This window comes from Artemia sp. Qi Xiang Cuo, chromosome 13, assembly GCF_049724085.1.
Source record: "Artemia sp. Qi Xiang Cuo chromosome 13, ASM4972408v1, whole genome shotgun sequence".
Classification (NCBI taxonomy): domain Eukaryota; kingdom Metazoa; phylum Arthropoda; class Branchiopoda; order Anostraca; family Artemiidae; genus Artemia; species Artemia sp. Qi Xiang Cuo.
Genome location: NC_142806.1, coordinates 57,905,123 through 57,922,718, shown reverse-complemented (window position 1 = coordinate 57,922,718; position 17,596 = coordinate 57,905,123). Strand labels below are relative to the sequence as shown.

Sequence of the window (17,596 nt, the reverse complement as noted above, 5' to 3'; positions counted from 1 at the left end):
AGCTCCAACAAGATTTCATGTTCTGAACTGAGGGGGGGGCCTCCAAGGTCCTCTAAAAAACTATTCCTCCCTGTTCCCATAGATTAGAGCAACCCTGGATACTTACAATGAATAAAATACTTAAGAACTTAAAATTTTGTTTTCTGGAGATAGGACGTGGCATCCCTGATTGGATTTGTCCCTTTTTTCTCACGTATACTATCCTAACACACAGTACTTTATATACATTAAATAAAATAAAAACAAGTTTTTTAAACTGAAAGTAAGGAGCGACATTAAAACTTAAAACGAACAGAAATTATTCAGTATATGAAAGAGGCTGTCCCCTCCTCAACGCTTCGCTCTTTACGCTAAAGTTTTTTTTTGTTTTATAAAAAAACAGTTGTGAGACAGAGTCAAACTTTAGCGTAAAGAGCGAGGGGTTGAGGAGGGGACAGCCGCTTTCATATACGGAATAATTTCTGTTCGTTTTAAGTTTTAATGTCGCTCCTTACTTTCAGTTTAAAAATCTTGTTTTTTTATATTTAATTTCTGATAGTTTTTTAGTGAATGCAGCTTTTATTTTGGCTCACCGTCATTGAATAAGTAAACAAAATTTGCATACAAATTTTCCTCTTCTTTTGCTAAATGGCTGTCTCTAAATTTAGTTCTGACGTAATTTACAAATTAACTTACGTAACGAACTTCTATATTTGTATATTTTTCTTCTGGCAAAAAATACGTTGCAGATTTTTGCAGATATGAGCTTGAAACCTATGTCATAGGGTTTTCTGATACGCTGAATCTGACGGTGGGGTTTTCATTAAAATTCTTTCACTTGTAGGGGATGTTTCCTCCCTCTTTAAAAAATCAGGTAAATTTTTTCAGGCTCGTAGCTTTTGATGAGTAATACTAAACTTAATAAAATTTATATATTTTGAATCAGCATTATAAGCCCATTCTTTTGATTCATTTATTGACATCAAAATTCCGTTTTTAAAAGTTTCGATTACTATTGAGCCGTATCGCTCGTTTTTTTATTACGTATATGATATTACGTATATGAGGGGGTTCTCCCCTTAGTCAATACTACGCTCTTTACGTTAAAAGTTAAAAAAATTTTAATTCACAAACTCCTGAACCACAAAGGCCGTTTAATTAGAATAGATAGCTCTTTTGAAAGCACTAAAAAAAATTGTAGCGTAAAGAGCGAGGTATTGACTTGGGGGAGAACCCCCTGATATAAGTAATAATTTATGTACGTTTTAAGTTCTAATGCTGCTTCTTACTTTCAGTTGAAAAAACTTGTTTTTTTATAATTTAATTTCTGATCTTTTTTTAAATAATGCTTGGAAATCCGGCGCACCCTTCATAGAAATGTCCCTTACCCCAAAGAAACATCCTCCACGGAAAGATTCTCCCGATTAACACCCTCCTCCATCCCCCCCACCAGAAAAAATCCTTCCTGAAAATGTCTGTATACGTCCCAATAACCAATACACTATGTAAGCAATGGGCAAAGTTCATATCTTGCAGCCCTTCCCCTGGGAACTGTGGGGGATTAAGTCATCCTAAAAGACATATTTATTAGATTTTCGACTATGCTGAACAAAATGGCTATCACAGAATTTTAATTGGGTGACTTTGAGAAAAAAATGAGCGTGGGAGGGGGCCTAGTTGCCCTCCATTTTTTGGAGGGCACGCATCGTGATCTTTTTTCAATCAAAAAATACAAATTCCTACCTTTTAGCAGATAGGAGCGTGAAACTTGTTTGATAGGGTTCTCTGATATGCTGAATGAGATGGTGTAATTTTCGCTAAAGTTAACTAAAAATGCAAAATTCCACATTTTTGCAGATAAGAGTTTGAAGCTTCTTTAATAATGTTCGTTGATAAGCTGAATCTGATGGTGTGAATTTCGTTAAAGTTAATTGAAAAATTTGCAATTAAAACAAAATTGTATTGTTTAAAAAAAATTGAGTTGTGAGAAAGTCAAACTTTAGCTTAAAGAGCGAGGCGTTGAGGATGGGGCAGCCCCTTTTATATACGGAATAATTTCTGTTTGTTTTAAGTTTTAACGTCGTTCCTTAATTTCAGTTTAAAAAAACTTGTTCTTTTTTTATTTCATTTGTGAACGTTTTTTAATTAATGCAGGCTTTGATTTTGGCTCACCGTGCTTGAATAATTAAAACAAAATTAGCACATTAATTTTACTTTTATTTGGTTAAATGGCTTTCTCGAAACTTGTTGAATTTTATTTACGAACGTTTTTATTAGTAATAAATATACATAACTTATGAATTGACTTACGTAACGAACTTCTATATTCATATATTTTTAATACGTATATTAGGGGGTTTGCCCCTAGTCAATTTCTTGCTCTTTAAGCTAAAATTCGAATTTTATTCCAATTCTTTAAAAATGACCCCTTAATCACAAAGGCCGTTAATTAGAATAAATGGCTCTTATGAAAGTACTAAACAATCTTTGGCTCAAAGAGCGAGGCATTGACTAGAAGGTGAACCCAATCATATAGCTAATATTTTTTTGTTCGTTTTAAGTTTTGATGTTGCTCCTTACTTTCAGTTGAAAAACTTGTTTTTTTATATTTAACTTCTGATTTTTTTTAAAAATAATGATGGGAAATCCGGCGCCCCCTTCATAGCAATATCCCTCCCCCCATTAAAACTTCCTTCATGGAAAGATCCTCCCATATAACCCACCCCCACCCCGCAATACCAGAAAAAAATTCCCCCTGAAAACGTCTGTATACTTCCCAATAACCAATACTATATGTTAACATTGGGTAAAGTTCATAACTTTCAGCCCTCCCCCTGGAGGCTTCGAGGAATTAAGTCATTCTAAAAGGCATAGTTATAATATTTTCGACCATGTTGAACACAATGGCTATCTCAAAATTTTGATCGGGTGACTTTGGAGAAAAATTTAGCCTTGTAGGGGTCCTACTTGTCCTCCATTTTTTTCAGTCACTTAAAAAGGGCATTATAACTTTTAATTTCCGTTCGAATGAGCCGTCCCATGATATTCTAGGACCACTGGTTCAATACGATCACCCCTGGGGAAAAGAAAGAAAAAAAAATAAATAAATAAACACGCATCCGTGATCTTTCTTCTGGCAAAAAATGCAAAATTCCAAATTTTTGCAGATAGGAGCTTGAAACCTCTACAGTAGGGTTCACTGATACTTTGAATGTGATGGTGTGATTTTCATTAAGGTTCTATAACTTTTAGGGGGTCTTTGCCCTTTTTTTTCGAAAATCAGCCAAATTTTCTCAGGCGCGTAACTTTTGATAGGTAAAACTTGACGATTAAACTTGACGAAACTTATATATTTGAAATCAGAATTAAAATCTGATTCTTTTGATGTATCTATTGGTATCAAAATTCCGTTTTTTAGAGTTCCGGTTACCATTGAGCCGGGTCGCTCCTTACTTACAGTTCGTTACCACGAACTCTTTGATAGGGTTACTATCATACTGCCTATTTTATTTTAGCAATTTTTCTAAGAAACTAGAGCTAAGAAGCTGCTCCCCAGTTTTGGATTCCAAAGATGATTGACCCGGTGGGACTAATTTTAAACGGGTTACATATTACGGACTTACAACTGTTTATATCAAAATTTTCGGCGGGAAAATCTTGAAATAAAGTCAAAACACCACACAATATAAATCCTCTAACAGATATATGTATAAGATAATGTACGGGTTGTATCATTTCACGGGTGGTGTCTTATTGATCTTTTCATCGTCAGGTACCTATAAATTTATCATATCTAAAAAAATTTAGAGTTTATTCAGGTATATCTTATCAGTTATAACATTTTTTTTTGGGTTCACAGCTTTTTTTTTATTCATTTTTTTTTTATTTAGTGACTACCTTAGGCTGCTTCCTGAAAATATCTACCAAATGACAATCGAAATTATTGCACTATTGAAATATGAAACATTTATTATTAAAAAATTGTTACCGCAAAGTTACAACCCTAACCACACAAGGTGGAGCTTGAAGGTGAGCTTAATTCATTCGTAAACAGAAAGCAGCGCCAAGCAGAAAAATGAACTTCGGACAGAAAAGATCAAACGAGAAAACAAAAACCAAAGGACAAAAACAAAAATTTATAAAAAAGATTTAATACTATCCAACAATTAAAGCCAAATTTAAAAAGACCCTTTCATTAAAGAGCACTTCTGTAAATTTGGGAATACCCTTATTTGGGATTCACCCTTTTTAAAACTATCAGCAATATGAGAGATCTTGTAACTAAGCAAAATTTTAGCTCTTTACTATATAATCATAGTTGCTACAAAAGCTGCAGCCTCGTAAAGAGCCAACCATGGCAAATAGTCGCATAAAGTTTAAGAATCCATTTTTAAGGAAACTGCCTAGTGAGAAAAATTCCTATTTATCGCTGATTCAGGAATTCTCCTTGTTCTTAGTTCCTCCGGAGCAACTGGTGGTGCATAGTGTTGATGAAGCGGTGCTACGAATTTGCCCCGAAGCGGTGCTACGGCGATGATGTCTTCCCATTCAGATACTAATAAGGTCTTAGCCGTCCTCAGATCCTGATCAAGAGTTTGCCGCAAGGTGTTTTTGGACGATCTCGTCTTCTTCTACCGTCTGGTTTCCAATTGTCGACTATCCGAGAAAGGTAACCTTCTTTCTTACAGAGTATATGCTCTAAACGTTTCCACTTTTTCTTCCTTAAAACAACAGTAACGAGAGGCTAGCCTATTCTACTGCAGATTTCAGACTGCTGACTTTCTGTTGCCAGCTTATATTTAGAACTCTCCTCAGGCAGATATATTTGAATGCAAGGATTCAAAACTGTTATTTCGCACTGTCATTATGCACTGTTATTCGGATTATTATTAATAGTAAAATGTTATATTTTACCGAAGCACTTTACCACAAACTAGCACTTTACTGAAAACCCAAAACCAACACAACGAAACAGGGTTAGAAGATGAATAATCCTTAAGTGGCCTGTAGAAAACCATAATGATTATTAAATCTAATTTACCGGCCATAATAAATTTAAGGCACGAATTTAACTCTCTAGGAAACTCAAGAAAGCCTAGTTCAAAGATAAGCAATAGCTTTTTAGCATTCTGCAGTTATATGCAGTTATGTGGTGGTTAAACCACCACAAATCAGCTTCAATAAATAGATGAAACCCAAAACGAACAGATATTACAATAAATAACCGAGCCAGACTCAAAACGAGCAGAAATTAACATGATAGGACCAGAAATCCCTATGCTTTCTAAAAGCCAAATAATAACTTGCACTTTACTCAACTTTTTTTAGTGTTTTCCCTTTTATAACTTTAAAAAATCAAAATTAATTAAGATTTTAAAGAATATATATCACCATATGTATATTAAACAGACAATCCACATTCATTTGTATTTTTTTCGGTAAAGTGCAAATTATGTTCTGGCTTTTAGAAAGCATAGGGGTTTTAGGCCCTATTCATGTTAATTTCCGCTCGTTTTGAGTCTGATTCGGTTAGATTTTTAAGAGCAGAAGTAGTAATAGAAGTAGCCTTGGAAATTTGAACTTAATACCCTCAGTTGTTCTTGGTATAATGCTGAGTTGTCTTATTAGCAACTAGCATACAGATAGTGCGTTCTGATTTAATTTTAAGCGACAGTTTTCAAGCATAATGGGCGAATTACATAACTGTGGGCGGTTGACCTACGCAATAACCATAGAGATATAGCTACTAGACGGTTCAGCTATACTGAACAAAATGACTGTCTTAAAATTTTGATTTGAAGTGTTTGGAAATTACGAGCAAAAGAGGAGGGCTGATTGCCCTCAAATCACTTTTGACTCCTAAAGAAGGCGCTAGAACTTCTAATTTCTAATCAAATTAACTCCTTTAAAATATGATTGATATTATTAGCTATGATAGAGCAGCACCACCTATGTCCTTATATGCCATATTGCTTATATGCCCTTTCAATATTTGCAAGTATATAGTTTCCTCGTTTGATTGAAACTCCCCATAAACCTTCCCCAAAAGTTACGACTTGATGCCATTTGTGTCGTTAGTTACAGTAACCATAAAAGCAGCATTAAATGTATTCACACAATGACTGCTGGCTAGTTCAGAATCCGCCACTTACCCCAAAAGGTCTAACTTAATAATGTAAGCCCTTCTTGAGATATTGCTTTGTCACCCTATTGGCAATCTACATGATCATAGTTCGATTTGATTTAGTTCAACATCCGCCTAAATATTCCTTGAAAGCTTCACCTTAATACCCTTAGGTTGTGTAGTAGCAATAGTTGTTGTAGCAGTAGTAGTATTAGTAGCAGTATGCATATAGCATCTTTGGTTTTTTTTTCCAAAATCTCCTTCAAAACACGATAAAAGAGTCTACTTAATACCACCCACCGTTCCTGAAGAGTTTCTGATACGTCCTCTTGACAATTTATACGGGCATTGTGTATTTTGATTTAGTTCAATACAGTTTCAATTAACACCCAAAAGGTTCGCCTTAATGCCTTTATCTATAGATAAAGGTATTAGCGTGAGAGGGGCGTTAGTCGCTCTTCCATCACTTTCAACTATTAAAAAAGGCACTAGCCCCTTCAATTTCCAATCGAATGAGCTCTTTTCGAGGTTTTTACGAAAGCCCCTTTTATACAAAGTTCCCTGGTCTACAAAAAAAAATATAAAAAAATAATATATTGTGCCAACATCGTTCTTTACCTAGGAAGTGCTTAAGCGCTATGATTACTTACTTTGTGCTATGCCTATGATTACTTGCCTTATAAGATATTTATTTCAAAAAATTTCTCTCACAAGACCCGAAAGGCCGAATTTGGATTTCGAAGCCATAAAACAAAACAAGCAAAAAAATGAAAAAAAATTATCAAACTTGGGCAACGCCAGTATGAAATAAATAAAAAGGGAGAACTACCAGGATATTTTGTTGATTTTTCCGCAATGATAGGGACATTTTTTTCTTTTTTATCTGTAGGTAAAGCAGCAAATGGAGGACAAGATAGGAATGGGTTCAGAAGCAACCCGAGGTGGTCATAATCTGGTTGGGGAATGTACCTTCTGAGGACTTAGTTTTATCTTCAAGTTTAGTGTCGAATTCGTTCATTTCATCTTGATGTAAATCTTCTTCGGGGAGATTTTCTTTCTTTCGGGAGTTTAAGCTTTCTTGAGGATCTTCATTGTGGGGGATTAGACCTTCTAGAAGTGTCAGAGCCTGAAAATAGAACCTGTAAACCGAATCGTATATTGATTTTAATTAAACTGACTGCAGTGAGCACGTAAGGTGAAAAAATTTACTTAAGCTTTTCTCTTGGAAACTTTCTAAAATCAGCTTTCTAGACTAAGTTCGGAATTCTTTCAATTATTAAGCTTAATAGAAAATAAGAAACTTGGTAAAATACGGGAAAAATCATTAAATAACGGGATATAAATCGTTGAAATAGGGCCCCTATCATCGCAATAGACAGTTACATTAATTCAGTATTTATAATATCAACCTTTCCTGAGTGGTACTCTCAGAAATTCAAGCCTTTTTTCCATCGGTAACAAGTAAAATATTGAATTGATAATAACTGATAAAATATTGATAATAAGATAATACTAAAATATTGAATATATAATAGGTTGAATAGATTTTCGGTAAAAGCTACATTCGGGGAAAAATAGATATCAGACCATTTCACGTACGCATATCGATAAATAATCAAGTATAGGGGAGGGTTTGTTTTTCTCCGCGGAAATGATTTATCCCAAAGTTATAGCTTTGGTGCGTTTGCCCTTTTTTCTTTGAATAGCTGTGAGGTTGAGTTCAAACTTCTATAGCATATTTTTTGGATGGGGATGAGTTACGGGAGAGTTAATGATGAAATACTAGTTTGAGTTTTGTGTTGGAGGGGGAGGGGCAGCCTTTCTTTGATCCTTACAAAAGAGTATATACTAATTTTTTTTCTTTATCAGGTTCTACAAGTCTCCACTGGTAGTTATTATGTATAAAGTTGATGAAAGATGACTAATTCAATAATTAAAGATTTACAATAATTAAAGATTTGCACACTTCAATTACTAATTCAATAATTAAAGATGATTTTACCAAGTTTTACACACTAAGAAGAAAAGACCGCCGAAAATTACGTTAATGACCAAAGAGCAAGGGCAAACAAAAAGACGTCCTTGGATGGGATCGAAAGAGGTTAATCAGACCATAAAAAGAATTTTAGTCTCTTTTCAGAAGTATCGGTCGACTTTTAGATTATAATTTCGCTTCGTGTAAAACTAGGCACTGAGAATTTCAAATTTTTGTGTATCTTCTGGAATCTAATTTTTAGTTTTAGCTTATAATATTTCTGTTCCTAAAATTGTAATAAAAGCCAAAAATACGCCTTTTTCCCTCTTAATTTTATATAATGGATTTTAATTTGAATACGAATGAAAGCTCTTGAGCCGAACTGGCCAGCCATGATAAAAAATTAACATACAAAATTCTTTTCTTTTCCCTACGTGGATCAGTTGCGACAATTGTATTTTATTGGTTTTATTTGTTTTTAGTTTAGTTTGGTTTTTTATCTTTGTTTCTCTTGTACTGAAGACGCCTAGTTTGGATACAGGCGAACATCCACGTTGTTTTAGTTTTTCATCTTTCCTCTTTACTGGCCGCAGCCTCGTTTGTCGGTTTTTCATTGAGTTTTTTCTCTCTTTGTCAATTAAATTGAATGCGTAGTTTAATAATGGTCACCACAGGTCTGTAGCAATCTCTAAGACTGTCACCACTTTTATTTTATATAATACGGGCGAAATAGTCTACCCCAAACTGCCACAAAAACAATCGAGAAATAAAGCTGTTGCAACAAAAGAGCCAACTGAGGGTGAGAACGGGGTAAAGGGCTACAGAGTAGAGGTGAAGGGAGAAGAGGTATCAATTGTTGATGATGGAGGGAATCCCCAAGGGCGCTGGCTGTGGAAGGTTGTACCCTGGTAAGGCAACCATAATTGGTTCTGACAGGGCCAAAACTAGTTGCTTGTCACAAGATTTTACCCAAATTTCTTAAAAACTAATTGATCCTCAACAAGCGTCGAGTTCAAAACCCCAATAGGCTGACAGGACAGACCTCCGCCTCTTTCCTGGACTTTTCCGAGTCAACCATATCTTTAATACTATCCAAATTTTTCCATATCTGGCGTTGTTCTCCCCATGCTACATCCAGATTATCGCTACCTTCTGGCAAGAGCATCAGGGCTAGACCCCGGCACCGCGCCGATGGATCGACGGAACGCCGCTGACAAGACGCCCGGTCGAACGCCACCGAACGGTCGTAACGCCGCCGGCGCGCCGCAAGGGCACCGCCGCCTGTAGACGCGGCGGCGTTCGGTCGACTTTAAATTAATTTTGCGGCAATTCTTTATTGCGTCAACCGCAAAGTCGGAGCTTTTCCTTCTCGTATGGTTTAGTATTTCTATTTTCCTGATTAGAAATCAAGCAGGGCTTAACACTATCCCCGAATTCTCGGGAATTTCTCCGAAAATATATGCGTCACCCCGAAAAAAAAATTTGGTTCCCCAAATCCCGGAAAATCACGCAATCACGGTGCCACCCGTAGCAATTTATCACCAGACTTTCTCTACCAAATATTACTTTGCATACCATAATTCTTCACTACTCTCTTGTTCATTAATTGTCGTCTCTTTTGTTACTTTGCATAAAAACCAGACAGATGCAATATGTAATTGCAAATATTGCAAAATAAACAGTTCTTCATATTTTGACAAGACAAAGTATCGTCCTTATGAAATGAGTTTAAATCATTTCGAATACAGTTTCCCAATCGCTATTTCTTACATCGTTCGTAGTTAAGATTTTTACTTTGAAGTTGAATAGAATTATAGAACGCATTCACTGCTATACAGCTTCAGCCTTCAGTTGGATTTTGAAATTGACAGCCGACAGATTGTTTCTACAGCTGAATTGTAAGTTTGTAGTTTATTTATTTGTTTTTTTTTTAGATAAGATTTTCGTAATGTTTAATACTCAATTGTTGAACGTCTGATAGAAAATACATTCTTCTTTCTGAAACACTATTACCCCCCCTCCCCCCCCCCCAAAAAAACCTATTGAGACAAAATTTAGCTCTAAAAGCTATAGCCTAAGCTATGTACAAGGTTGGGGAATTAAAGATTGAACCGGAAGTTACCCCAAAAATATGATTCATAAATAAATTGTAAATTATTGCCTAAAGGGGGGGGGATAGGGGGCTATCATTTTTAAATGATAATACGTGATTTTTTTTATTGTAAGCAGGGATGCCAAAAAGATAATTATTTTTTTTCATTTAAAGTGGAGACAGAAGAAAATTATATCAAATTCCCTGGGAAACCATTGAAATATTTTAATAGACCCAGGGCCTCCCATTAGGACTTGTTCATTGTCTTGGGTATTTTGCGATTTCTCATAGGCTACTGGCCTAATTTGGATTTTGTTTGTGCTCCCTTTTAATTATATTCTTTGGATCTTTAGAATGCCACGGCGAACCTATGACTCAGTTTTCCAATAATTTGAGGTATATCTGAATAATTTTGACATTTTTGTTGTTGTCTTTGTACCCCTTTACTCATACCCTCAGTTTTTTTTTTCAAGGGACACTAAACTGTTTAACGTTATTTTGCGTGTCTGTTTGAACTATATAGCGACCTAGTTAATTATCAAGTAAATTATTCTTCTAATGAAAGCTGAGACGGTATCCTATCAAGGGGGTATTCAGAGGGGGGGGGGTAGGGAGGTATTACATTTAAATGATAATATCTCGAATTCTTTTTTTTGAAAGCAGGGATCCCAAAAAGTTAGGGAGTTATTATATTTAAGTGATAGTACCTTGATTTCTTTTATTGAAAGCAAGGATGCCAATAAGTTGAAAAGTGGACAAAAATTTACAAGATTTTCGTGAGCTATACTTTATACAGCACTTGCATGGTTTTATCGTCCAAAGAGAAAGGGACATATGCGTCCAACCCGTTTTTTTTTCTTATTGATGAAGCGGGTTTACTTTGAAAACATTCATTCATAAGTATCAGGCACATTCACACTAAAACGAATTGGTGTGACGAAAGCGATATCGACATCCTCACATAACGTTGCGCTCGAGTGACAATGGCGCCCTTGGTCCAGTGCCCAAGTTACATCAAAAGGCCAGGTTATAATAAAAGCTTTCAATTTGGGAGGTTCAAGGAGGAGTCTTTGATAGACTCATGACCTCAGGGTACTAGATGTTGCAGTGTTCTTACGTATCTACAGTGGTTTAAAAAAATTGATCACCCCAAAAATGATTACCAAAAATATGCACAAATATAAAAAATGTAACATTTGGAATATTATAACACTTTTTTCAAAGCTTTGAAGAAAAGCAAAAAAGGCTAAATACCCCTAACTACGCTTGCAACCTATTTTAAAAAGAAACTCTTTGGAGATTCCCATGGAAATGACCATAGCAGAAGCTTTGGGACTGGGTGGGGATCAAAGAGGAGTCTTTGAGAATTTTGACCACAGTTGACTTATTGTTGTGACTTTCTTAAATTTAGTAAGTTTTGTGAGCATTTGGAAATCAAAGCTTAAACTCAATAACTGACACTAAGTCTCCTAACATTTTGCTTGGATTAAAAGTGACGAACTAGGAAGATAATCTCAAAATCTTCCCGGAGCTACTTCAGTCTGCATATTATTTCATTTAATTACATTTAAAACGGATGAGCTTTACATTTTTTACCTAAAAAAATAGCTGGCTCTTCATTTTTCTTCATACCGAATAAACCATTGAGTGTTTTTTGTTTCATTGTACTTGAAGTGTTCTCATGTGAAGTGTTCATCATGTATTTTTCAATTTGATAAATTTACTCCTTTTAGATGCAGTTTATAACTCGACTGATATTAGGTATTTATGAGTTTATAATTTGGAATGAATCCCCGAAAGAAAAAATTAATACTATCCAAAAGAGCAGCCAAAAGCAATAAAAAAGCAGCAGTTCAGCCTTAGCCTACATGACATATATTCTATAAAGAAGCCAAAAATAACTTTAAAATGTATTTTTTTTTAAATTGTTATTAAAAACCACTTTTTAATACAAGAAGGCTTTTTAGGAATCCAGAAGAGCAAAAGAAAAACAACAATCAATATCAAAGTCGCCCGTTTCAACTGTTTTAAAGGTGACAAAACAGGTATAGGCAAAGGGCATTATGAAAAAATTAAGCTTCTAAGTTCAAAATTATATTCAAAAGTTTTTACCCAGATAACTGACGAATTTTGTGATACGGTATTGGAAGTTTTGTATGCAGTAATGCTCGATGAAAAAAAAACTACTAATTTTGATAATTATTTGTTTTAAGAATATATAGCAAATAGATGCTTCAACTACTCGTATTATGCAAGGGTTCTGAAACGCCACAGCCATTTCATTTCTACCAGATTTCTACTTCTCTTGATGAATAACGGAGAAGACCATTTTCCAGCCAGCGACTTGTGAATTTTTGAACTCATGAATAGGCTCGAATCTGTTGTAAATTTAAGCTGTGATTTGAGAAACACTGATGAAAAGATGAATGTTTGCGGTCAACATTGTTTAAATTGTTTTAAATTGGATTAAATTGTTTGCCAGCGCAGACTGAATTTTCAAATTATATTCTCTTTTTACAATTCCTTTCGCTTTATCGCTTTGCCTTAATTTCGTTTGAACTACCGTTAATTTGAACTAACAAATTAGGTTCATCGTACTGAGAATTGGGGAATTGGAGCTTTTCAATCTCTCAATCATTTCGAGGGAGGACGCGGACTTAATACTATTTTCATTTTTGATTTTTATGTTATTTGCCCATTTTTTAAATATTAGCTTGTTCCGCCTTTCATTATACAGAAGATGATAAGCAAAACCATAAACTATGGATTCATTTGCATGCCGAGTTTGACATCCTCACGACGCTAAAGTTTGACTTACTCACAACTCTATTTGTTTAAACAATCAAACACTTTAGTGTAAAGAGCGAGGCGTTGAGGAGGGGACAGCTCCTTTCTTATACGGAATGATTTCTGTTCGTTTTAAGTTTTAACGTCGTTCCTTACTTTCAGTTAAAAAAAAACTCGTTTTTTTTTATCTAATTTATCTCAAGATAGGGGTTGGGTCTTCATCAAATCGCAAATCCACCGAAAAATTCTGATTGGCTTGTCTTTAACTAAGTTCAAATAGACTGAACATTAGTTTTGACTTGATTCAACTCTGAACCACTAGCTAAATCTCTATAGTCAACGGAATTGATTTCACCTGGTTCCAGAAATTAGCCCAAGCTAAATCTCTGTATTAGTAAAATCTCATTGTGAATGGGCCTTAAGCCCTTTGTTTCCAATCTTAGTGGCTTTATGTGCACGAACTGTTTGATTCTAGCAAACATTACACAATTATCAAACAGACTGTTCAATTTAAAGTTCGGAAATGGCTTTGATACAGATCCAGCCAGTGGAATTGACTATGATGTTTTAAGAAGACTCGGTTATGAGTTTTTTGACTTTAATTACTAAGATGAAAAGTGCAAAATGCCAGAATTAATTCTAATTTGAAATGCCGTGCTGACAAATTATGTACTTTTTGCCAAAAATTGTATCTTATTTGAATACCATCACTTTTACCCAAGCACCTCTTAAAAAAAAAAAGTTTTTATATTTTACTGCTATTACATTTACCCAAGCCCCTCATTAAAGTGATATATATATATATATATATATATATATATATATATATATATATATATATATATATATATATATATATATATATATATACATTTATATATACCTTATGTTAAGGTTATCACTTTTAACCAAGCTTTAAAAGGAACAATAGTCAAATATTCATTTCTTCAGCTTATTCTCTCCCTACCCCCTCCCCTTCCCCTTATGGATAGATTTAGAACCCATTGTGCACATTCCCATAACATTTAAAAAAAAACAAATTGTTGTAACACTCCAAATATATAGATTGTATCATCACAACTGGGCATTGTAACCGTAATTATAAATAGTGGATCTAATACTAATTAATTCTTTTTTTTTCCGTTTTCTATCTCTCAACGGTTCAAGGACGGCTCTTGGTTCAAAAAATGTAATACAGTTATTTCTTTCTGAAATGTCTGACACTTAATTTCTTCCTATTGAATCTCAGAAAGCTGCCATACGATTATACGAAATATAAAGCCTTACATTGTTTTAACAAAGTTCATATGGGTAACATCATTTTCCACATTTTTCCCTCTTTAACTGGCTGGGGGACGGCACTAGGTCGTTGTTGTAAGACTGGTTCGTTATTAGACGTACTATTAACAAAGCTACCATTCGTCTTTTCACAAATCTCTGCTGCTTTGCTTCTTTCAAGTGATTTTTGTAATAGTCTTATTTATTAACATATTTCTTTAGTTTTAAAAGACAATTATACAATTTCTGAATTTAAGTGGCTTGCTTCACTGGCATTGTTTTATTATTTTAACTTATCAAGACCCATTACGTCACATCAAATAGTGCGTTTTTAACGCAAATGCTTCTGCTTCAAACCCCTGCTTTTAAAGTTTTCTACTTTCTTTCGGAGTTTTTCTCCTTATTTTTCTTCCATGAAAAAGAGGGATCTTAGCTGTTGGTTGTTGAAGATACTATGATCGAGGCAACAATTCCTGAATAAATATGAGTGTCCTTATTTTAGCCAGTCAGATTAAATTTCCTAAGTAACTATTATCTCATTCACTGATTTTGCTGTTTTTATTTTCCTCTCTTTTACTGTAAAGAGGCTTTCGGACATTCATCCAAATTCTCCCCCACAAAAATGAACCTTCACACAACCTTTGACATGACAAATTGCATGTCTACAATTCAATCTTGGCTTCACCAGATACTGGTTTTACAGCTGTACTTTTCGCTTCAACTGTTCTCTGGGCATTGGATTGGGGTTTCTTTTTTCTTTCTTTTTTAATAAGTCTTAAAAATGTCATTTCTTTGGACACTAATAGAGTCGATCATAGCTAAAAAAAAAAGTTCTAAAAAGTTGTTATTTCAATTTTTTAAATTTTTATATTGGAACTTTTTTTTCATTTTCCTTTCCTGGCCATGGGGCCTTACGGGGAAAACACTGTCCAAACCACCTTTTTTAATGCTATTAATTCATTGTTATTAAGTTGTATTATTAAAAACATATTATTGTATCATTATGAAGTGGAAATGAAATAAAAAATAAAACGATACTGTAATTACGATACTGTAATTTTCCCACTTTTTGGTAATCTTAATGTTCATTTAACATCATAGAGCTCAAGGAACAAAATACCTGCGAGAGTATCAAACTTTTTAAAAGTCGATTAAAACTATCAAGAAAGGAATTGGGCCCAGCTTGGTTCCCAATGGTCATTGCCCTCTACAGGGGAGTAGACTAGAACATTATACTTCTAAGAGTCCTATGTACCAAACAGGTTTTTCTGGTAGGTAAACATTTCTACAGGGCATTACACCTTTCAAAGAGATTTACGCAATACCGGTCCTAGATTTGCGTACGCCCCCGTACCAAACAGGTTTCTGGTAGGTATAATCTGGTTTGGTAGGTACAATCTGGTTAGGTGGGTATAATCTGGTTTGGTTCAAGTTTTTCTGACACAATTTACTGGATTTCTATTTCATGATATACAAGTTTTTTTTTAAGGTTAAATCCGTGTCAGAAAAACCGGTGTGTCTTTTCTAGTTGCTAATATATTTAGAATGGTTTTAAGTTGAAAATTGTGACGTAAAAATAACTCAGTTATTTTCTTGCGTGTATAGGAATTCCCATATTATTTGCTTGCCTGTATTTTGTTTTAAATAAGTAGTTTTTGTATCTGTTAAAAGAGCTTTAAGGGGTTTGAGAGACTCAGTTGCCTGATTCCGTGTGGTTTTTCTTTAATTAGTGCTCGTTAAAAACGAAGTTTTTGTTTTAAATAAGTAGTTTTTGTATCTTTTAAAAGAGCTTTAAGGGGTTTGAGAGACTCAGTTGCCTGATTCCGTGTGGTTTTTCTTTACTTAGCTGCTCATGAAAAACGAAGTTTTTGTTTTAAATAAGTAGTTTTTGTATCTGTTAAAAGAGCTTTAAGGGGTTTGAGAGACTCAGTTGCCTGATTCCGTGTGGTTTTTCTTTAATTAGTGCTAATTAAAAAAGAAATTTTTTTTTTAAATAATTAGTTCTTGTATATTTTAAAATAACTTTACGGGGTTTGAGAGACTCTGTTGCCTAATTCCGTGTGTTTTTTCTTTACTTGATACCCAATAAAAACAAAATTTAGGAATTCTGTTAAATAAATAATTCTTATACATTTTAAAATAACTTTACGGGATTTGAGAGACTCTGTAATGCAGTAGTTTTTCAGTAAAGACACTCAATATCCTAAAAGTATTTAATTCAAACTTTTTTAAAACTTCGAAATTTTTCAACTTTATTTATTTTTTTCTTTTTGTAAATAACTTAAAATGTCAAAATATGCTTACAGTTCTGACAATTGCGCTCTGTGATTGGTCAGAGACACGATGTGACTTTCCCACTGGTACTCTATGACCGGTTATTGACACAACCTAATCTATTGCATGTATTAAATCAGTATTTTTTACGCAGTGGAACGATAAACACATAAGTCATATCTTTAAAAAAAAAAGTGAAGATGGAGCATTTTAATAAAGTGTGTTTACATAACAAGGTTATTGTAGCATTGAATGCCGACAAAGAGAAATATTTAAACTTTGAAACAAGTACAGGTGGTAGCACTATTGGAAATGTACGCATGCATTGTCATGACAGTAAGGAATTAAATTTCTTTGGAATACCGAAAAAATTCAACTCTTATGTTGGTGGTTATGTGAGATTGAGAACTCCAGAGATGATTGCACTCAAAGAGAATGTCAACATAAAAATAATCGTTGATGATAGAGGACAACTCCTTGCTACTGTTGCAGGTAACACATTACCTACTGATACATCCAATCGTGACCTTTCGGGTATTAGCATTCAACGGAAGATCAATAAAAGAAAGGCCTACTCTTCTCCTAATATCGTAAACCATATCTTGTCTACGTGCCGAAACTGTTACCTGTGTAAAAATAATGTGATAATAGACAGTGAAATTGCCAGAAAAATAAAAAGAGCATTGTCAGAAAATATCACGATGGAATATAAAGATGAATCGATGAAAAACAAAGCACCAGCAAACGTTACTGCCATTGATCAAACAGTCATTGATCCAAATAATACCAAAGACGAAAAGCATATTGAACCTGTTGATGAGACACCAGTAAAAACTGTGTATGACTCAAAATGGAATAATGATTATTCTACTGATTACGAACTAAGAGAAGACAATAGCTACAATATCAAGAGAGAACATGGTGAACTATTTTATGGAACAGATTCAAAATGTCTAAAGTTAATCATTGATATTAATAATGTATCATAATATATTTTTTGTATTAATATTCTACATAGCATTATTTCATTAAAAATATATTATGCATTACATTGTTATGTGTTCATTGTTTTTAGAGTAAGCTAGCA

General features: G+C 34.2%; 1 protein-coding gene across 1 annotated transcript in view; it reads right to left on the bottom strand.

Moving 5' to 3' along the window:
- The window catches only part of Dhc1 (dynein axonemal heavy chain 1), a 432,221-nt gene that overhangs the window by 262,685 nt on the left and 151,940 nt on the right, over positions 1–17,596 (bottom strand). The window contains exon 23 of the mRNA XM_089098586.1: positions 7,073–7,229. Coding sequence (XP_088954712.1) covers positions 7,073–7,229 — 157 coding nt within the window. The remainder of the gene's footprint in view (positions 1–7,072; positions 7,230–17,596) is intronic.